Genomic DNA, 22,929 nt, shown 5'->3' with positions numbered 1-22,929 from the left:
AACTACCCCTTTTGGCTCCTACTTGTGCCTGCCTTCTTTAGCCTCTTGTAGATCGGAATATGTGGTTTCTCTCTGAAACACCTGGACTGCTCTCTCTTTTCTCTTTTTTTGGATACCTTTAAAAAACTACCTTTATACAGATGGCTTCCAAATTCCTTTGTTTCCACCCCTCCAGGCTGCCTTTCCCCCATCTCCCCTTCTGGCTCTTGGGAATCCGATTGTAAGAGAAGGAAAGCACTGAAGAGAAGATACTCCCCTGGCATCTCAAAGCAGCATGGCTGAGATCGCCCCTCCAGGCCCCTGTTCCTGGCAGAGCTGCCCTCTCTGCATACGTCTAGAGTAAGAGCCTCAGACTTCCCTGCTGCTCTAACCTGGCAGCAGAGTGGGTCAATGCAGTCTGCTGAAGTCCGAGGGTACAGTGGGGTTGGAGGCACTGCTGAGTCTTAGAATCTAGGGAGGGGCTGGGAGCATGGAGGTGGGAAGGCCATCTAAGGTTGTGAGATCTGGGCCAGCACTCTGTAAGCCACGCTGTTGTATGAGTAGTTACGCTTCCTGGTGAGATCTCATCCTTTGGTTGGACTCTCTCTACATTGCCTTTCCTTCCAATGCCAAACACCATTGCGTGAGCCCTCTTTATCTGTTTCCTATACAGACAGTCGAGTCCAACCTCTTTCTTTACCACAAACTGCTTGACCCTAAGAGCCTTCTGATTGCTTGTCAAGGATCCAGCCCTTTACTCACCCATGGGTCTCCACCTTTAGTGTGGTTCAGAATCTATCAGGGCTTGTTAACATACAGGGTGCTGAGTCCCATCCTCAGAGCTTCTGCTCAGGAGTTCTGGGATGGGGCTGGACACTTCACATTTCTAACAAGTTCTCAGAGATGCTGATACTACTGGCGGGACCAAGTCAGACCAACAGGCCCTGTGGTCCACTCTTCAGAAACCTCTCATCCCTGCTTTCTCTCAGTCAATATATGTGTTGCCGTTTACTGGGCCTGCTTTCTGCTTAGCTCTTTAGATCCTTAATCTCATTTAATCCTCACAACAACTGTATGAGGTAGCTCCCACTAATGTTCCCACTTTAAATAGAAAGAAACTGAGGCACACAGCTTATATGTCTTATCTAAGGTAAGTGGTGCAGTTGTTTCAAAGCTGGGCAGTTTTGACTCGAAGCTTGTGTATTTATTCACCCTGCCATACTGCCTTAATGGTATGAGGATTTTTTTTCTTCACATGGATGTCTTCATTTTCTACCTTAAAACATGGAGCTTTGCAAACAAGGTGCCCTTTCATTCTTAACCCACCCCCTCCCCCAATTTCTCATTGCTGCTGGCTAAGTACAGCAGGAAAAAACACACATTTAATCTCCATTAAGGCCTTCAGACTTTTGGGAGAGGAAGTCTAGTCTGACTTGGGAATGAAGCCTGAAGTACTGTGATTTTTAAAGAATGGTAGTTTTATTGCCTCCAATATATGGCTATGCAAATGAATGTCTAACTGGAACATTTCTCCAATAATTTCTTTTAGCCTTTTATAATAAATAAATATGGCTTATTTGCATACAAAAAAAAGACTGAGGACTGTATTAAAGATCTAGGGCTGATTATTTGAGTGCTGGTTAAAAAAATAAGTAGGGTTTCCCTGGTGGCTCAGATGGTAAAGAATCTGCCTGTGATGTAGGAGACTTGGGTTTGATCCCTGACTCTGGAAGATCTCCTGGAAAAGAGAATGGCTACCCACTCTAGTAGTCTTGCCTGCAGAATTCCATGGACAGAGGAACTTGCATCTGGTTTTTCAGAAGCTCAATGTGGATTAAAAATCCATGTTTGGGAACATGCAATCTTTAAGATGGGGCTTCCCAAGTGGCTCAGTGGTAAAGAATCTGCCTGCCAATTCAGGAGATGCAGGTTCAACCCCTGGGTTGGAAAGATCCCCTGGAGAAGGAAATGGCAACGCACTCCAGTATTCTTGCCTGGGAAATCCCATGGGCAAAGGAGCCAAAGTAAGCAGGCTACAGTCTAAGGGGTTGCAAAAGAGTTGGACATGACTTAGTGTCTAAACAACAACCTTAAGATCATTTCATCAAATGGACTGCTTTCCTTTGCATGTAGATTCAGGTCTGGATCTCTCAGGAGAGCTCTCTGGCAAAATCCACAAACATAGAACTGTTCAGTTCAGTTCAGTTCAGTCGCTCAATCGTCTCCAACTCTTTGCAACCCCATGAATCGCAGCATGCCAGGCCTCCCTGTCCATCACCATCTCCAGGAGTTTACTCAAACTCACGTCCATCGAGTCAGTGATGCCATCCAGCCATCTCATCCTCTGTCGTCCCCTTATCCTCCTGCCCCCAATCCCTCCCAGCATCAGAGTCTTTTCCAATGAGTCAACTCTTCACATGAGGTGGCCAAAGTACTGGAGTTTCAGCTTTAGCATCATTCCTTCCAAAGAACACCCAGGGCTAATCTCCTTTAGAATGGACTGGTTGGATCTCCTTGCAGTCCAAGGGACTCTCAAGAGTCTTCTCCAACACCACAGTTCAAAGCACCAATTCTTCAGTGCTCAGCTTTCTTCACAGTCCAACTCTCACATCCATACATAACCACTGGAAAAACCATAGCCTTGACTAGATGGACCTTTGTTGGCAAAGTAATGTCTCTGCTTTTCAATATGCTATCTAGGTTGGTCATAACTTTTCTTCCAAGGAGTAAGCGTCTTTTAATTTCATGGCTGCAATCACCATCTGCAGTGATTTTGGAGCCCCCAAAAATCAAGTCTGACACTGTTTCCACTGTTTCCCCATCTCTTTGCCATGAAGTGATGGGACCAGATGCCATGATCTTAGTTTTCTGAATGTTGAGCTTTAAGCCAACTTTTTCACTCTCCTCTTTCACTTGCATCAAGAGGCTTTTGAGTTCCTCTTCACTTTCTGCCATAAGGGTGGTGTCATCTGCATATCTGAGGTTATTGATATTTCTCCCGGCAATCTTGATTCCAGCTTGTGCTTCTTCCAGCCCAGCATTTCTCATGATGTACTCTGCATAGAAGTTAAATAAGCAGGGTGACAATATACAGCCTTGATGTGCTCCTTTTCCTATTTGGAACCAGTCTGTTGTTCCATGTCCAGTTCTAACTGTTGCTTCCTGATCTGCATACAGATATCTCAAGAGGCAGGTCAAGTGGTCTGATATTCCCATCTCTTTCAGAATTTTCCACAGTTTATTGTGATCCACACAGTCAAAGGCTTTGGCATAGTCAATAAAGCAGAAATAGATGTTTTTCTGGAACTCTCTTGCTTTTTCTATGATCCAGCAGATGTTGGCAATTTGATCTCTGGTTCCTCTGCCTTTTCTACATCCAGCTTGAACATCTGGAAGTTCACGGTTCATATATTGCTGAAGCCTGGCTTGGAGAATTTTGAGCATTACTTTACATGAAGGCAAAATGTGATGTCTACCAACTGAGAGGAGGCCAGGATTTGCTTTTAAATAAAAACAGGCCAAACATTGATATCTTGGTGCTTTGCCCCAGTAAGTGGTCCCCATATTTACTGAGAGTTTGTATAAATTATATAATTTTCCAGAGATTCACTGTGTCTGGAGAGGATGAGGGAATCTGCAACATATATAACCTCAAGTTTTATTTTGTTATTTTTTCCTTGCCATTTTATTTCCTGCCCATACAATTCTAATGCACATGCTTTGAGAACCATGCTGGGTAGTGGGGAGAGCCTGGAGCCTGGGGGTGGAGGTGGCTCTCAGATACTTCAGTGGCTCCATTCTTATCTGTACATTGGACTCGCTTGCAACTTTATTGAAAGTAAAACAAAAACAAAAAACATGCCCTACTCAAGATCTGATTAAAGCAGAATCTTTAAGATTGGACCTGAACATCACCAATAAAGTGAAAGTATTAGTCACTCAGTCATGCCCAACTCTGTAACCCCATGGACTGTAGATGACAAATGAACAAAACACACAAAACAGAAAACTCCTTGGGTGAGTCTAACATGGGGGCCACTGGTGAAAACCCTGAAAATAATCTGGTTTGGAGCAACACACTCAGGGGGTATAGTTAGCTGAGAAGTAGAGAGCAGGGTATGTTGAGTATATGAGTGGATCGGTGTGTGTCTTTTCCACATTAGAATCAACTCCTGTGATGGAAGACCCTAACTCGGGAACTTAGGAAACAGGTGCTGTCCTGCTAGGCCACCGCGGTCCTTCCTACACCAGATTCATTCATTCTTTCCCCCATCCAGGGCTGTCCCGGGCGATCAGCCTCAGGTGCTTTGGACAGGGCCCTGCCCTCACTTGCACTTTGCCCTCTCTCCTGAGCTGCTCTCTGGCTGCTGGAATCTGACAGCCGCACAAACCTCTGCGACTGGGCAGTTTCTGAATGATATTTCTTCAGCTTCAGGCCAGGGGCTCTGGCTTTTCTGTTTATTTTCTTTTTTCTTTCTTATTTAAGAAGCTCAAGAGAACTTACAAGCAGACCCTTGAAAGCTAAGCTTTTCTAATCACATAAAGGTGTCTCTGCAGGGCCTGGGCTGAAGAGGGTTTGTTTGGGGTCTTTCATCTTTCTGTGTATCCCCTCCCCTCTTCAAACAATCTTTCTGGGCTCTTACCCACCCAGCTCTTTGCTGGACGCCCACCCCCATCATCTCCACGTTTGGGGCCCAGAGGGTAAAGGAGCAGGGAGGGGTGGCTGAGGGCCTGAGGGGGAAGGGAGGAAGCCGGCAGCCCCCATGCTGGGCCCAAGGAGACTCTGTGAGAAAGCCCTTCTCCATCTGCAGCCCAGCCCGGTGGGAGTCAATTAATTCTGAATAACCTAAACCGACAGAGGTATTTGCATTCACAACCTGACTGATGACCGTATAAAATTGATTTATGAATTAAAGTGCTTCCCCTCCCTTTATCCTGATTCAGGCTATAATTGATTATACGTGCTGCAGCGAAATTAAATAAAAGAAAATTAAAAAGAATAGAAAAAGGAAAGTGAAAAAAAGAGAGGCCCTTGCTTGGCGGTCCAGCATTCTCAGGGCTCCCCAGGATTAGCCATTCTATTCATCACTTATCATTTTTTATTTAAAAAGTTACTTTCCCCTTTGTCTCCACCCTACTGGCTCCCACCCCCACCTCTGCTACTGTGGCCATCTCTTCTCTGGCCTCTGCCCAGTTGCTGATCCTTTGGGGTGAGCGAGCCAGTTATCTTCATGTTCCCTGGACAGGGAGAGAAATTAGGCGGGCCAGGGCTTCTCCCAGGTAGCAGAGCACCCACACAAATTTGAGGAGTAAGCCAAGGTGTCTTCCATCTCTGCCTCTTTCTTCTGTGTATCTCTCATTTTATCCGTTTTCTGACTGCTGCTCATCCCACGTGCAGGCGATCAAAATTTCCTTGCAGGAAATTCTCTCATAAATATATTCTCAGTAAGGAAGCCATTAATGGTAAGTTTTTTAAAGGCTCATTCCTCTCAGCAGAAATTTACTGACGAATAAAATATTTAGATAAGGGATATACCTCTAATTCTTAAACTTCAAGCTCCTACCTCAGGAACAACTGTTCTCTTGGTGGGGAAAGAGTCTGGAGTAGGTGAGTAGGGCAGTTGAATTCCAATCACCTACACAGCATGAGAACAGGCTTTAGAAACAGCTGGACCAAAACTGAAAATTACTAGTCACGTGTCCTTGTGCGAGTCACTGAACTTTTCTTGCTTTCATTGACTCCTATTTAAGATAGAGATACCTCCCTAAAGAGAGGTAATGCATGTAAATCTGCTTGAAGTACGTCTCAGCAAACATGAAAGACACTGTGCAAACGTTACAGAACCACTTCTTTGCTTATTCTCTTTATGAAACAAGGCAGTGCTGACTCAAGAGTTTTCTGATAGGATAATCAATGGTTTTCTCCCAATTCAAACCCAGTGTTGCCATTTGAATGACAGAGAACTGTTTCTCATTGCCAAACCAGATCTTGAGAGCAGACTGCCTTCTTTATGTCCATATCCACAGAGATCCTGGCACACAAAATACATCATAATTAAACCATCTCACTCAACTCACCCTCCCTGCTTCTTCATCTTTTGTCTTCCTCCTTCTTCCTCAGGACTGCCAAGATTCCATGCCCAGTTTTTGCCACTGTTGCAAAAACCCCCTTCCTCCTGCCCTCCACTCACTGCCTTTGATGCATGTGATGCTAGTGGTAAAGAACCTTCCTGCCAAAGCAGGAGATGTAAGAGATGCAGGCTCAATCCCTGGATCTGGAAGATTCCCTGGAGGAGGGCATGGCAACCCACTCCAGTGTTCTTGCCTGGAGAATCTCAAGGACACAGGAGCTTCGTGGGGTATGGTCGGTGGGGTCACAAAGAGTCAGACATGCCTGAAGGGACTTAGTATACACGTACCCATGCCTCTCCTCTGGTGCTAAGGTGTACTTTTATGGGTACTCTCATGTTAAGTGCCATCAGGCACATTTCACAGAAAGTTAGAGAGAGGCTGTTTGGGCCTGGCTGGAAGAAGTCCACTCTGTTGATACCAGCATGGAACCATCTCTGAATGACAGCAGAATAAGAACTCCAAAGGCAGTGGCCTCTGAAGAATCATGCCAATAAAACTGAAAATGGACACCCTTCAGGGAATGTTCGAGAGGTGGGTTACGTGACGAGAAAGTTTCCAGGAGATGTTCAGGAAGCTCTAAGTGAGGAGCTAACCTAGAGAGGAAGCTGCTTAAGGGGTTTGGAGCCTCCTTTCACCCCATCTCAGGAGAGCCTTGGTGCCTCTGCCTTGAGATGGGGCCAGGTGTCTTGAAGCTTCACGTATCTACTCTACTCCTGGCTGATCTGAGCAGTCCCTTTTTGAAAATGCTTAAGCTGTTTTCAGCCCTTTACTTCTTGGAATGATTGGGGAGACTAGAGAGCCTAGAAGCAGGTTGTGAGTGATCCTGTGAGTGCTGAGGGCGCTGTGGTGAGCACCAGGGCACCAGGAGGTGGGTGGGAAGGAAGTGGCTCAGAGAGGAGCCTGAGAAGATAGACCACCTCTACAACTTTGCTGTGGAAGCCCCCACTCTCATGGGAAAAAACCCCAAATGCATTTTAAGTGTATGTAGAAGTCAAGAGGACAACATAGGAACACAGGGGAGGAACCAGTGGAAGAACTCTAAAGTGGATGGTTCTGACTGGATCTGAACCCCCTAAAACTGAGTTCCCCTGCCGAGTTTGTAATGAACCTCTCTATCTAAAACTTTATTCCTTTTCTTGTCTCACCCCTGTTACTCTCAGGAATATCTGTGAGTATCAAAGAAAAGAGAAGATTAAAATCAAGCAGGACCTTATGGTGTTCTCTCAGGTACAAAAGCCCTTCTGTATGCCCATTTCTTGTTGGCAAAAAAAAAAAAGAAGAATTTATTTAGTCTCCTAGGCCTTCCCTGAGTTCCAAAGAGCAGACTGAAGCAGTTAACTAGTTAGTAAAGTGAGGGGATGCAGAAACAAAGGAAAAGCTGTCAAACAAGAAAAGTAATGACAGCTTAAAAAATAGTCCTAGTTCCTCCTCCAGGAACATCGATAACAATTTGACACATGTCTTTGAGTTGTTCTGCAGAAACTAAGACCCCCAAGCCAGGTGGAGGATGGAGACCACATGCTGACCACAAGAACATAGACCCCAAGCTGGTTGGCACCAAAAGGTCAGTGGTTAAGACTCCTGAAACATCATCCTATTACCTCACCACCAACCAAGAAGATCATAGTCATGCCCCCTGAAACCTTTACTCCAAATATTGTCTTTAAAAACCCTTCTCTGAAAGACATTGGGGAATTCCGGTTTTTGAGCATGAGCTGCCTGTTCTCCTTGCTTGGTGCAGTAAATGCTGTGCTTTCCTTCATGACCACTGGTGTAGATCAGTTTTGCTATGTAGAGTCAGTGAGCAGACCCAGGTTTGGTTTGGTAACATAAGAATCTCCTTTTTAAGCAAAACAAAGGACTCCCCTGGTGGCCTAGTGGCTAAGACTCTGTGCTCCCAATGCAGGGGGCCCGGTTTTGATCCCTGGTCAGGGAACTAGATCCCACATGTCACAACTAAAAAGAAAAAAAGATCCCATACGCTGCAACTTAAGATCCTGCATGCCGCAATGAAGACCTGGCACACCCAAATAAATAAATAAATAGGACTGGATGATTATTTTTCTGAGGCTGAAGCAGGTTTTAAAAACACACAGGTGGGCAAGTGTTAAGGATGGGTTGTAATTGCAGCATCTAGCTAGTTGGGAATTGGGTTCAGAAGATGAAAGTGGTCTGTCTGTGGCATGTGGCTGGAAACGGCATCTCCAAGTGACTTCTCAGACAGAAATCCAAGTTCCAAGGGTCAGAGGCTGAGGTGGCAGGCTGAGGTGGCATAGGTTCCTTTGGGTCAGATGAGACTGTTTCTCCTCCACAATGGTGATACCTTAGAGCTCATCTTGCCTTGGGCTGGAATTAGCCATCTGGCTATTTGAACATAATTATGACCTTGACCTCTGCCACACTGAGCTTGGAGGACCAAGAGCAGTTGTGAGCAGTCAGTTCCCAGAGGCTAGGAGCCAGCCAGTCAATGAGCCAGATAGGGGAATGTGGGGATATAGAATTCTGAGAGACTTGCTTTTGAAGTTTTTGATGTTTAGTTGCTAAGCCATGTCTGACTCTTTGAAAACCTATAGACTGTAGCCTGCCAGGCTCCTCTCTCCAGGCAAGAATAGTGGTGTGGGTTGCCATTTCCTTATCGAGGGGTCTTCCTGACACAGAGATCAAACCCATGTCTCCTACATTGCATGTGATCTCTGGCATTGCAGGTGGATTCTTTACCAATGAGCCACCAGGGAAGATCTGAAGTTGTTGCTTACAACAGCTTTGATGATGTTGCTTCAGATACTGCTTTGAAGATGTTGCTTTAGCATCTTTTAAACAACCAAGATGTCCTTCAATTGGTGACTGTGGTACATCCAGACAGAGGAATGTTATTTGGTGATAAAAAGCCAAGGCAAGAAAAGACATAAAGGAACCTTAAATGAATATTGTTCATTGAAAGAAGTCAATCTGAAGATACTATATCCTGTACAATTCCAACCATATTATATTCTGGAAAAGGCGAAACTATGGAGAGTAAAAACATCAGTGATATAGGGGTTAGACAAGAGGGAAGGAGGGAGGGATGAATAGGGGGAGCACAGGGGATTTCTCAGACAGTGAAACTATTATGTTTGATACTGTAATAGTGGATGCTTTTCATTATACATTAGTCAAAGCTCATAGGATGTACGAAGTCCTAATATATAATACACTATATGTACACGTGTGCTCAGTTGTATCTGACTCTTTGTGACCCCATGGACCCTAGCCCACCAGGCTCCTCTGTCCATGGGATTTCCCAGGCAAGAATACTGGAGTGGGTTGCCATTTCCTCCTCCAGGGGATCTTCCCAACCCAGGGATCAAACCTGCATCTCTTGCACTGGCTGGTGGATTCTTTACAATGAGTCACCTGGGAATCCCCAATATGTATTATGGACCTTAGTTAAAAAATAAGTATAAATATTGGCTCATAGGCTGCAAGAAATGTACCTCACCAATACTAGATGTTAATGATAGGAGAAACTGTGGGGGAAGGAGGTAAGGGAATGGGGAAGAAGAGAGAGTATATGTGAACTCACTGTACTTTTCATTCAGTGTTTCTGTAGACCTAAAACTGTTCAAAAAATAAAGCCAATTAGAGGAAGAGAGAGAGAGAGAGATTCTTCTGTCAATACTGAGTTTTAGTGCTTGTTAGAAAGATCCTACGTGAATGCCAATTTATTTTATCAATCTTAATGACAGGCAGAAATGACTTCTGAAGACATAAAACCATTTTCCTAATATAGAGAAAAAGATATAGTCAGAGATAGTAACACTATCTCTGAGTGGTTGTCATTACCACTGTGCTGGTGGCAAGCTCAGAACAATCCTCATGGTGTGATTCCGCTCTCACAAGCAGAGTCTGATCCTCCTTAAACAACGATTTCCTTGGAGCTTTCAAAGATAAAGAGAATGAAGGGTCAAAACTCATACTTATGGTAAAGAGGGCAATCTGCAGAGAATGGACAAAGAGTTGTTGAAACCACAAAAATGAGATCCTGGAATCAGTTTTGTCATAATAGCCCAGTCAAACATTCCTGGCAAGTCACTCAACCACATCAATGCTTTTCTTTGAACATCTTCGTCTCTGGTGTCTCATGGGTTGGCTTTCCATTCTCAGTGCAGATGTTTCTCCTGGACTCTCCTCTACAAATGTTACAGAAAATGTCTCCTCTTTTGTTTAGAGAAAATCCAATCTTACTTCTGGTCTCTAACTTCAACATCTTCCAATACCCTCCCTGCACAGTCCTCCTCTGGTCCCACCACCACAGAGGCACCCAAGCTGGACTCCAGCTCTGTCTGCTACTGTCTGGGCTCCTGTCCTCAACTAAGATTATCTTTCTATTTGCCAGAATCTAAGAGTCGGACACGACTGAAGTGACTTAGCAGCAGCAGCAGCATAGTCCAGACCAATGTTTTTGCTCTTCTCACTATGATACTCCGTCTACACGGCCCAGTTTCCCAATCAATTCAGGGCTCAGCAACCATACTTCAGGGAAATTATTTATATATAGCACACTCCCTAATTCAGCTCAACAAACTGTCTGACCTATAAAATCAGGCTCTGCAGAATCTGCGACGAAAAAGAATAGTCATTTTCCTTGGAACTTGATTCTGAAGCTAAGATGTGTCCCAGTTAAATAGAGAACAATCTCAAGCCAAGTTAATAAACAAAAGCTTGGTGATGAGTTGCTGTCTATAAATGTAAATGCCAAAAAAATTCAAAGAAAGGAATAGATATCTTTGAGAAAGGCTTGTCAGTGAAGATTTTTGGAAGAAACTAGTGTGTAAAATCTAATAGAAAGCTTGTTTGATTTAGTATACTCAATTTCTTTGGGTCAGCAAAGAGATTAAAAACAATCATGGTTTGAGTTTTCAGGAGAAGATATGATAAAATAATAAAACTAACCCAGAAAACACACAAGAAAAAAGTAAAATAACAGCAAAAAATTTCATCAAGCATATATTTTTTCAATTGAGTTACTTAGGATTCTTTTCCCACTTTATCTGATCATGAAGTTCAAACTAGGTGATTTCAGAACACCTCTTATATTATCCTTTCCTTCTCCTTTATTTTGCTTTAATTTCTACTGGTGTTGGAATAGGAAATTAACAAGATAAAAACAAAAACATAAGGGCCAAATGTAAAGTTGCCAAACATAATTGTGGGAGTCTTAAATAAGTTTTAAATAGTACAGAGTTCAGGGCTGACTTGGAGAAGAAGCTAGGGAAGGAAAAATGAAGAAGAACCATATTGACTATGTTTTAAAAGATAAGTCACTTTCAACTCTGCAAATGATCAGGCCATCAGAAAATCTGATACCTCTGGGCCCAAAAGTCTGTTCTTTACATCTGTGTCTCCTTTGGTGCCCTGCATGTAGGATTAGGGGTGGGATGATTTGAGAGAATAGCATTGAAACCTGTACGTTACCATATGTAAAACAGATGACCCGTGCAAGTTCCATGCATGAAGCAGAGTACCCAAAACCAGTGCTCTGGGACAACCCAGAGGGACAGGGTGGGGAGGGCGGTGGGGAGTGGTTCAGGATGGGGGCGACACATGTATATTTGTGGCCAATTCATGTTGGAGAAGGCAATGGCACCCCACTCCAGTACTCTTGCCTGGAAAATCCCATGGATGGAGGAGCCTGGTAGGCTTTTTGCTTATTTACTTCCATGAAACTGAAGTGTGGGGATACACAGTCTCTTTGCTGCCTAAATGACATCTCTTCTCTAGTCCTTCTAGCTTTCAGCATCTGAGTCCCTAGATAGTGTTTCCAAGGACAACCCTCTGGTTCTGTTTCCTGTGGTGATCTTAGAGAGGAAGGCCCTTCACATCATTTCAACCCCTAGTCTTTTTTTAAAAAAAGACACATTTCAGTTCTCCAAAATGAGTTTTCCTCAAAGCACAGGTCTTTGCTTATCTGGATTCCTAGAGATACTCCCCAGGAGTTCAGGGGAAAATCTTCTATAAAATGATGCTGGAAAACAGAGCAGCAACCTGGAGAGAAAGAGTCTGTACTACTGCATGGAAGAAACTCATCTCTGCAGAAGGTCATGAAAGATTTGAGGTGAAGTACAATTTTAGAGAAAAGCCCTATGCTGAGAAAAATGTGCTGAAAACTTATCAAAAAGCCAAAATCAATTTGAAAACTTTTTTGTGTGTGAAAAGCTGAATGCTTATGCAAATATTAATTGTGAAATGAAAAACAAATACAGACAGGCAAGGCCAATAATACAAGAAAAGCAAAGCAAAATCAAAGTTGTAAGTCTGTAGGTACCTGATAAGGGGCTTCCCAGGTGGTGCAGTGGTAAAGAATGTGCCTGCCAATGCAGGAGAGACTCAAGAGACACAGTTTCTATCCCTGGGTCGGGGAGAGCCCCTAAAGTAGGAAATGGCAACCCACCCCAATATTCTTGCCTGGAAAGTTTCGTGGACAGTGAAGCCTGATGGGCTACAATTCATGGGGTCACAAAGAGTTGGACATGACTGAGTGACCGCACACACACAGGTACCTGATAAATAATTCTGGCTTTGAAAAACAAGTTGGAATTCTTAAAAAAGTTATTTCAGTGTTTCCAACTTCATGTGCTATTCATAGCAGAGGTAGTTGCTTTTATTTTGACTATTTTTACTATTAAAAACTAGATTCTAGAAAGGTAAAAATCCTTGGGAGATAATTTACTGCAGGTCTGTGGTGAATCATTCTTGAAGATGTGATAATGGTGTATTTTTTCCCCCAATTTTCTATTTGGGCTAAACAGTTTTAGCACAGAAACATTATCATTAATAGAAGGAAAAAATAAATGTCTCCTCTTAAAAAAACAAACAAACATGAGACCGTGCACATAAATAAGATCTGTTGTAAAAATAAAAATTTGATTTCAAACTCTGAGGATGAAGTTGTAAAAAGTTGGCCACTTTTGATTCTGAAATGGGTCTTTGTAGCTGTTTTCTGAATCCCTGGAATAAAGAGGGTTGATTTGCGATGGAATCTCCAGAGCCTGCAGTCATACATTACAATATGTTGTAAATCCAGAGGGTACAATATAGATTTCACAGGGGGCCCTGAGGTTAATTGAAATTCCATCTGTTTCTTCTCTGTGGCAAACTTAGTATCCTGGGATATTAGCTCAGGATAAGATAGGGGATTTATAACTTTTTTATTTTTAGGCTAAAGTAGAAGTTTGTCTAAACCTGCTCCTCCCTATGTTCTACCTCCTACCTTCACATTAAAAGAAGTTTACAAGACAGCCTTTATTTTCCCCACAGCTGCCCCCGAGGGAGCCCCCCCTTTTTTCCAGTGCATGCCGGGCAATGCCATGTATTCTTAGACTCCCAATGGCCCCCATTACTGTCAATTAGTTACGGAATGCTACAGGGATTCATGCCTGACAGCCCGGGCAAAGGCAGGAGAAATGGGCTCAGTAGGGAGCGAGGGGCCTGATTCTTTTTTGTGCACAAGAAATACCTTTCTCAGCAAGGCTTTTAATGGCCTTCCCTTCTTTCTTTCCTTCTGCCCAAGCACTGCGCCCCCCACGATCCCAACGCACATCATGTACACATAGGATCCTATGTTCACACCCAACGTGTTTGTGTGACTGTTGCAAAGGACTGTGAGAACTCTCAGAGCGGAAGGCCCTGACATTTTCTTACAATCTATGAAAATTACTTGAGCTTTAAAATTCTGACTTATATCTTTGCTATAATCTGATTCCTAACTTCCTTTCTTCAGAAGGTTTCTTGTTACTAAAAGCCTCTTTTGCCTCTTTCTGATTAGTATCTTTTCCTCCCTCTGAAGAAGAAATGTACTCTCTGGTCTCAGAACTTGGGTGGGAGCCCGCTGCACCATGATGGCCGTGGCTGGCATCTCCTACCACGTCCATGTCTTTTTGACTTCCGTCTCTACTTCTTGCCTTCCTCTCCTCTACTTTCCCTCATTTCCCCCTTTGCCCTCATATCTGTGCCTGTATCATTCCACTTACGCTGGAGGCTTGAGGCTAGGAGTTTTGTTTCACTCATTTTTGTTCTCTCTTTCATTTTGTACCCACACCAAATATCTACAGTGGAAAGACACAGAGACTTTGTTTCATTCACCAAAACACCTGCACTCCATAGGATAGCATCTGGCACAAGCAGGAGCTCTTAATATTTGTTGAAAATTAATGTACTAGTTAAAAATCATTTGCAAGTCATTGATGGCTCTCAGGGTTAAGGAGAACCCAGCGTCACACCAAAATGGTTTGCCTATTCCTGGTTTGCTGTTTCTACTCTTTTATATGAATGCTAATCTTTTTTTTTTTTTTTTTCTCTTTACTATTCAAAATAAAGATACACTTAGGAAAAGCCTAACAGGAAAGCAACAGATCCCAATAGGAAATAAATACATTTCTTCAGTTAGGTTTGAGAAAGATGACAGAGTAAAGAAGGTAGCAGATGATATACCAGAGCAATGGTCCCCAAACTTTTTGGCACCAGGAACTGGTTTCATGGAAGACAGCTTTTCCATGGACCAGAGTGGCAGGGGGGAATAGTTTCAGGATGATTCAAGCCCATTCAAGCATGGGCTCCACCTCAGATCATCAGGCATTAGATCCTGGAGGTTGGGGATACTTCTACTAGAGAAAAAAGCTCCTGGGGACAGTTCATTTCTGGATTACACAGATGTTCAGGTTCTTCCTCTCCTCCTGCACCCTGGCCTCATTCAGGGTGTTGAGAGGCACCCAAAGGGTAGCAGCAGGAACTCACTACCAGCCTGTCTAAACCAGACATCTGTAGAAAGGCAGAGAGGAAGGTCCAGGAGGAGAATAAAGTAACAGAAATGAGTGAGGGCTGGAGGGTGGACTGTAAATCTTGGAGGGATCCCCTGAGCCCAAGAGGAAGGGTGTAGGCACGTCTTTTCAGGTCTCTTTGTCATTATTCATCACTCTGGTCTGCAAGATGAGGTATCCTGTATTGTCAATTCATCAGTACCCACATATTTGCTTTAAGATTCCTGTAGAAACAACCATCCCATTCACGCCATTTGAGATGAATTTTCAAGGCTGTCTGATTATCAAACCTGCTTTATCTTAGTCTTTTCAAACTTGCATGTGAATGTGAATGAATTGGAAATCTTGGGAAGATGCCACTTCTGAGGGGTATCCTGAGAGTCTACATTTCTCACAAGCTCTCAGGTGAAGGCTTTGTTCCTGGTATACTGACATGTTGATTCAGTTGCAAGACATTAATTACTTCATCAACTTTGCAAGAAATGAAGAGAGCTTTGTGAAGATGGACTGACTCTAACTTGAATTAAAGAAGTGAAGTCTCATTAACAAAGAGTTTGATTCCTCACATAAGGAAAAGAGATGTATTTATATCTATGATTCTCATATCTTTCCTTTTTGGTAAATGAGTGTAGGTGGTGCTAGGAAACAGTAAATTAACTCATGATCTAGATATACTAAAGTCATTTGTCTGGTATAAATTTCCATATTTTTTAAAACATATTTGAGCCAGATTATATTACAAAATTTCTTTCTCTCTCTCTCTTTCTTTTAAACAGTGGACTTATTTTAGCTTAAAGAAAGAAATTAGCCATTGAATGAAAAAAAAATGAGTTTACTTGAAAGAGAACATGACTAGCTATCTACCTTGTTTCTTTTCTACCTGCTAAAGAAAAGGCAAAAAGAAAGGATGGGGTAAGGTACATGTAGTTCCATTGGTAGCCAATCAATAAGATTTTGTTTGCTAAGAAGTACAACAAAATCTCCCCACCAGTATATAGTTACTCCTATCAAAGATGTTTGCTCTCATAAACACATAGACTTGGAACTTAATTTACAGAGGCAACTTATGTTTATAAATCCACAGAAACTCAGAAGAGAATAGTTAGTATTTCCTAAGTCTGAGTGTCATATCAGTTGGGGATCCAGATCCAAATGGAGCAGACAATGTAGTTAGAAAGACAATTTAAAAATTAAGCAGAAGCTTTTAAGTTTAATTAGGTCCCATTTGTTTATTTTTGCTTTTATTTCCAATATTCTGGGAGGTGGGTCATAGAGGATCCTGCTGTGATGTATGTCAGAGAGTGTTTTGCCTATGTTCTCCTCTAGGAGTTTTATAGTTTCTGGTCTTACGTTGAGATCTTTAATCCATTTTGAGTTTATTTTTGTGTATGGTGTTAGAAAGTGTTCTAGTTTCATTCTTTTACAAGTGGTTGACCAGTTTTCCCAGCACCACTTGTTAAAGAGATTGTCTTTAATCCATTGTATATTCTTGCCTCCTTTGTCAAAGATAAGGTGTCCATATGTTCGTGGCTTTATCTCTGGGCTTTCTATTTTGTTCCATTGATCAATATTTCTGTCTTTGTGCCAGTACCATACTGTCTTGATAACTGTGGCTTTGTTATAGAGCCTGAAGTCAGGTAGGTTGATTCCTCCAGTTCCATTCTTCTTTCTCAAGATAGCTTTGGCTATTCGAGGTTTTTTGTATTTCCATACAAATTGTGAAATTATTTGTTCTAGCTCTGTGAAGAATACCGTTGGTAGCTTGATAGGGATTGCATTGAAGCTATAAATTGCTTTGGGTAGTATACTCATTTTCACTGTATTGATTCTTCCGATCCATGAACATGGTATATTTCTCCATCTATTAGTGTCCTCTTTGATTTCTTTCACCAGTGTTTTATAGTTTTCTATATATAGGTCTTTAGTTTCTTTAGGTAGATATATTCCTAAGTATTTTATTCTTTCCGTTGCAATGGTGAATGGAATTGTTTCCTTAATTTCTCTTTCTGTTTTCTCATTATTAGTGTATAAGGAAACTATTAGCAAGGTGAAAAGACAGCCTTCAGAATGGGAGAAAATAGTAGCAAATGAAGCAACTGACAAACAACTAATCTCAAAAATATACAAGCAACTCCTACAGCTCAACTCCAGAAAAATAAATGACCCAATCAAAAAATGGGCCAAAGAACTAAATAGACATTTCTCCAAAGAAGACATACAGATGGCTAACAAACACATGAAAAGATGCTCAACATCACTCATTATCAGAGAAATGCAAATCAAAACCACTATGAGGTACCATTTCACGCCAGTCAGAATGGCTGCGATCCAAAAGTCTACAAGCAGTGCGTTGGGTCTTCGGGTAAAGATGGCAGAGCGTGGTTACAGCTTTTCGCTGACTACATTCAGCCCGTCTGGTAAACTTGTCCAGATAGAATATGCTTTGGCTGCTGTAGCTGGAGGAGCTCCTTCAGTGGGAATTAAAGCTGCAAATGGCGTGGTCTTGGCAACTGAGAAGAAACAGAAATCCATTCTGTATGATGAACGAAGTGTCCACAAAGTGGAACCAATCACCAAGCACATAGGTTTGGTGTACAGTGGCATGGGCCCAGATTACAGGGTACTTGTGCACAGAGCTCGAAAACTAGCTCAACAGTACTATCTAGTTTACCAAGAACCCATTCCCACAGCTCAGCTGGTCCAGAGAGTAGCTTCTGTGATGCAGGAATACACCCAGTCATGTGGTGTTCGCCCATTTGGAGTTTCTTTACTTATTTGTGGTTGGAATGAGGGACGGCCATATTTATTTCAGTCAGATCCATCTGGAGCTTACTTTGCCTGGAAAGCCACAGCAATGGGAAAGAACTATGTGAATGGGAAAACTTTCCTTGAGAAAAGATATAATGAAGATCTGGAACTTGAAGATGCCATTCATACAGCCATATTAACCCTAAAGGAAAGCTTTGAAGGGCAGATGACAGAAGATAATATAGAAGTTGGAATCTGCAACGAAGCCGGATTTAGGAGGCTTACCCCAACTGAAGTTAAGGATTATTTGGCTGCCATTGCATAATAATGCAAATAATGAAGTGACTGAAAATCCAGAATTTCAGATAACTTCTCTACTTAAACATGTTTAAAGTATGTTTTGTTTTGCAGACTTTTTGCATACTTATTTCTACATGGTTTGATGGACTGATGTTTTTAAAATGAGACTTATAAATCATAATAAACTCTTAAATTAAAAAAAAAAGTCTACAAGCAATAAATGCTGGAGAGGGTGTGGAGAAAAGGGAACTCTCTTACACTGTTGGTGGGAATGCAAACTAGTACAGCCACTATGGAGAACAGTGTGGAGATTCCTTAAAAAACTGGAAATAGAACTGCATTATGACCCAGCAATCCCACTGCTGGGCATACACACTGAAGAAACCAGAAGGGAAAGAGACACGTGCACCCCAATGTTCATCGCAGCACTGTTTATAATAGCCAGAACATGGAAGCAACCTAGATGCCCATCAGCAGATGAATGGATAAGAAAGCTGTGGTACATATACACAATTACTCAGAGGATTACTCAGCCATTAAAAAGAATACATTTGAATCAGTTCTAATGAGATGGATGAAACTGGAACCTATTATACAGAGTGAAGTAAGCCAGAAAGAAAAACACCAATACAGTATACTAACGCATATATATGGAATTTAGAAAGATGGTAACAATAACCCTGTGTACGAGACAGCAAAAGAGACACTGATGTATAGAACAGTCTTATGGACTCTGTGGGAGAGGGAGAGGGTGGGGAGATTTGGGAGAATGGCATTGAAACATGTATAATATCAGGTATGAAATGAGTCGCCAGTCCAGGTTCAATGCACGATACTGGATGCTTGGGGCTGGTGCACTGGGATGACCCAGTGGGAGGGTATGGGGAGGGAGGAGGGAGGAGGGTTCAGGATGGGGAACACAGGTATACCTGTGGCGGATTCATTTTGATATTTGGCAAAACTAATACAATATTGTAAAGTTTAAAAATAAAATAAAATTAAAAAAAATAAAATAAAAATTAAGCAAAATTTTAAGTCTAAAATGTAATTTTACATAATTTCATAAGCTTCCAGGAATTTATGAGATTTAAAGGGACTTTAAGGAAAGAATAGATGAATTTAGATTTAGATGGTCGAAGAAGGTATTCTGAAAACAAAGATTTGAATTGAAATCTGAAGGAAGGCTAGGCCAGCAGAGATGGAAGTAGAGGGATGACTGCCTCAGAAAGGACAAAACAATTGTGTGGATACAAGAGAATATAAAGTGTTTGAGAGCTTATGAGCAGAACAGCTTGCTGGAGTGATGTATTTGTTTAAGGGAAACATGATAAAGAGAGAAACAGTGGGAACATAGCATTGGGATTGGATTAAGAAAGGTCTTGCATGGACAAAGGTTGGACTTGATTCTATAAATTAAATGTAACTGCTGGATGTATTGAGTAGAAAAATAAATTTTAACAGATTAAAAATATTTTTATTAAAAGTATCTTAATAGATTCATTTCCACAGTCAAAGTGTCAGAGTTAAGGGCCAGAATTAGGATGGTGGTGAAGGAAACTGAATAGATAGGACTGAGGGTTGATCTAAAGGAGTCATAGGTCTTAGTGACTGATGGGATAGTAGAGTTCGTGGAAAGGCGGTGACTTTGAGGCTTGAAGTTAGTAGAATAGGAAAATGAACAGTTTAGGGGGGGAAATAAAATCAACTCGAGATATCCTAAGTTTTAAGTAATAGTAAGATGAACAAGTAGAAAAATGTAATAGGCAACTGGAAATGTGACAGTGTGACCCTCCTGAGATGTGACCCTACTGAGATGTAGTCATAAACAGAGGCTTGTAAGTGAAAGATATCGCCAAGGGAAAATATGCAGAATCTGAGAATCTTAGGAAACATCTGTATGTGTGTCCTGGATGGAGAAACAGCAGTAGTAGAAGAAACAGAGGCACACAGAGGATTAAAGAAGTGACGGGAAGAGGGTATGGCCAGAATATCAAATGCAGCAGAGGACCGAGCACGGGGACGATGAGATCAGGAAAGACTCTTCAGAGTTCTTGTTGCTCTTTCCAGTTTGGTAAATCCAGTCCAGTTGCTATTTCACTCACACAGAGTGAAAGGGAGGAAACGAGATGACAAAAGATTAAGGAGTGACCAAATCATAACAAAGATAGAATTTATCCTTCAGATTAAAGGAAAAACAGGATGGAAACTGAAGGGGAATGTAAGGTCAAGTGCTTTTATTGCCTTTTATTATAGTGGTGATTAAATTTACTTGTTTATTGATTAAGAAGAATGGAAAAAAAGGAATGAAAAGTTGATGGTATCTAAAAACCACAGAGGGACAGGAATTTGAGGAGGCAAAGGCTTGAAGGAGAAAGGACCATTGGTAAAGGAGTGAGTACTATAAATATTGAAAAAATCCTTCTGAAAAAAAACAATGCCAAACAACTCTGTTTCCACATATCTGGAAGAACAAGGGCACAGAGATGGCATATTCAGTTTCCTCAGGGCCCCACCACTTCAATAAAGTAGCATGTGGGATTGCTTTCAAGCTCTGGGTCTGATAAAGTGGATGGATGGCAAAGGTTTGGACGGACCATTGTATTAGGTAATTAGCAATAGATGAACAAGAAGCATTGCTAAACAACAGCTGAGATGAGCATGAATATACCAAGTGAGCACAGATACACACCTAAAGACAGTGGACTTGACTCAGGTGTGTGGAACTAACACAACAGGTTGGGGAAAGTGAAGTGGGCACCAGAGTGCGAGGAGCTGACAGCAGTCCTGAAGGAACTGGCTGAGTCCACACGGAGTTAAAACACCTCAGTTGGAAGGATCAGACACTAGATCTTGCCAACAAGAGGAAGATGATTCAGAATGGTCAACTGGGCGAACACATCCACTCTGAGCATTCCAGCTTAAAAGGTACTTGTTGGGAATCCAACAAACTGGCTCAGCAGCATATGCGCCATACTAGGCTTGCGCATGCTGGGGGTGCAGAAGGCTGAGACAGCGCTTTGGTGTAGTTAGAGGGAGAGGACAAGCACATCGGAGCCCTGTGAGTGAGTGCATCCACACTGCATTAGGACTTCAAACACTGTGAAGAGCTGGTTGGAGGATAGCTGGTTAAGAAGCAGCCAGATGGCATGATGGGAGTTGCCCCCTCTCCTACCTTTTTCACATTCTCCCCAGTATGCATAGCCAAGTCACACAGTTGTACCTTCAAGACAATGAAAATGGAGCTAAGGAAAGGGTAACTGTGATTTCCTCATCATGTATGGCAGACCTGAAAGCTACATTCATTTCCTTGCTCAGACAGATGTAAAAGCAGTATTCATCTTCCTTCTATGCCTGGCATAGGATACTTGACCCAGGAGAGCAACCTGTGTTAAGAGGAAGAAATGAGATTTGTGAGAGGTGAGAAATCTGAAGGTCTTTAAGAAAATTATTTACTTTCCCCTCTCTGCCCCGCTGTTCAGTTCAGTTCAGTTTAGTCGCTCAGTTGTGTCTGACTCTTTGCGACCCCATGAATCGTAGCACACCAGGCCTCCCTGTCCATCACCATCTCCCAGAGTTCACTCAAACTCACGTCCATCGAGTCAGTGATGCCATCCAGCCATCTCATCCTCTGTTGTCCCCTTCTCCTCCTGCCCCCAATTCCTCCCAGCATCAGAGTCTTTTCCAATGAGTCAACTCTTCACATGAGGTGGCCAAAGTACTGGAGTTTCAGCTTTAGCATCATTCCTTCCAGAGAACACCCAGGGCTGATCTCCTTTAGAATGGACTGGTTGGATCTCCTTGCAGTCCAAGGGACTCTCAAGAGTCTTCTCCAACACCACAGTTCAAAAGCATCAATTCTTTGGCGCTCAGCTTTCTTCACAGTTCAACTCTTGCATCCATACATGACCACAGGAAAAACCATAGCAGTACAGAGATATAATTGACTTATAGCATAAGTCTAAAATATATAACATTATGCTGCAAAATGATTACCACCATAAGATTAGTTAACATCTATCACTCCATGTCTGAGGAGGCCTTACAAATAACTTACAAAAAAGAAGAGAAGCGAAAGGCAAAGGAGAAAAGGAAAGATAAACCCATCTGAATGCAGAGTTTATGCAGAGTTCTGAAGAACTGCAAGGAGAGATAAGAAAGCCTTCCTCAGTGATCAGTGCAAAGAAATAGAGGAAAACAATAGAATGGGAAAGACTAGAGATCTCTTCAAGAAAACTGGAGATACCAAGGAAACATTTCATGCAAAGATGGGCACAATAAAGGACAGAAATGGTGTGGACCTAATGGAAGCAGAAGATATTAAGAAGAGGTGGCAAGAATACACAGAAGAACTGTACAAAAAAGATCTTCATGACCCAGATAACCACAATGGCATGATCACTCACCTAGAGCCAGACATCCTGGAATGTGAAGTCAAGTGGGCCTTAAGAAGCATCACTACGAACAAAGCTAGTGGAGATGATGGAATATCAGTTGAGCTATTTCAAATCCTAAAAGATGACACTGTGAAAAGTGCTGCACTCAATATGCCAGCAAATTTGGAAAACTCAGCAGTGGCCACAGGAGTGTAAAAGATCACTTTTCATTCCAATCCCAAAGAAAGACAATGCCAAAGAATGTTCAAACTATGGCACAATTGCACTCATCTCACACGCTAGTGAAGTAATGATCAAAATTCTCCAAGTCAGACTTCAACAGTACATGAACTGTGAAATTCCAGATGTTCAAGCTGGATGTAGAAAAGGCAGACAAACTAGAGATCAAATTGCCAACATCCATTGGATCATTGAAAAAGCACGAGAGTTCCAGAAAAAACATCTATTTCTGCTTTATTGACTATGTCAAAGCCTTTGACTGTGTGGATCACAACAAACTATGGAAAATTCTTAAAGAGATGGGAATACCAGACCACCTGACCTGCCTCCTGAGAAATCTGTATGCAGGTCAAGAAAGAACA

General features: G+C 42.2%; 1 protein-coding gene and 1 pseudogene across 3 annotated transcripts in view; one reads left to right on the top strand and one right to left on the bottom strand.

Annotated features, from left to right (window-relative positions):
• GTPBP8 (GTP binding protein 8 (putative)) overlaps positions 1-22,929 on the bottom strand; it is a 276,317-nt gene that overhangs the window by 167,706 nt on the left and 85,682 nt on the right. The window contains exon 6 of one of the 3 annotated variants that reach the window (XM_015471132.3): positions 18,247-21,337. The exons of the other annotated variants lie outside the window; for them this stretch is intronic. Within the exon in view, the coding sequence (XP_015326618.1) occupies positions 21,289-21,337 (49 nt within the window). The 3' untranslated portion in view covers positions 18,247-21,288. Of the gene's footprint in view, positions 1-18,246; positions 21,338-22,929 lie in introns of those variants that run through there. 3 annotated transcript variants of the gene reach the window in all.
• Positions 17,113-18,159, top strand: LOC781156 (proteasome alpha 2 subunit-like pseudogene; annotated as a pseudogene).

This window comes from Bos taurus, chromosome 1, assembly GCF_002263795.3.
Source record: "Bos taurus isolate L1 Dominette 01449 registration number 42190680 breed Hereford chromosome 1, ARS-UCD2.0, whole genome shotgun sequence".
NCBI lineage: Eukaryota > Metazoa > Chordata > Mammalia > Artiodactyla > Bovidae > Bos > Bos taurus.
This window is presented reverse-complemented; position numbering and strand designations above follow the sequence as displayed.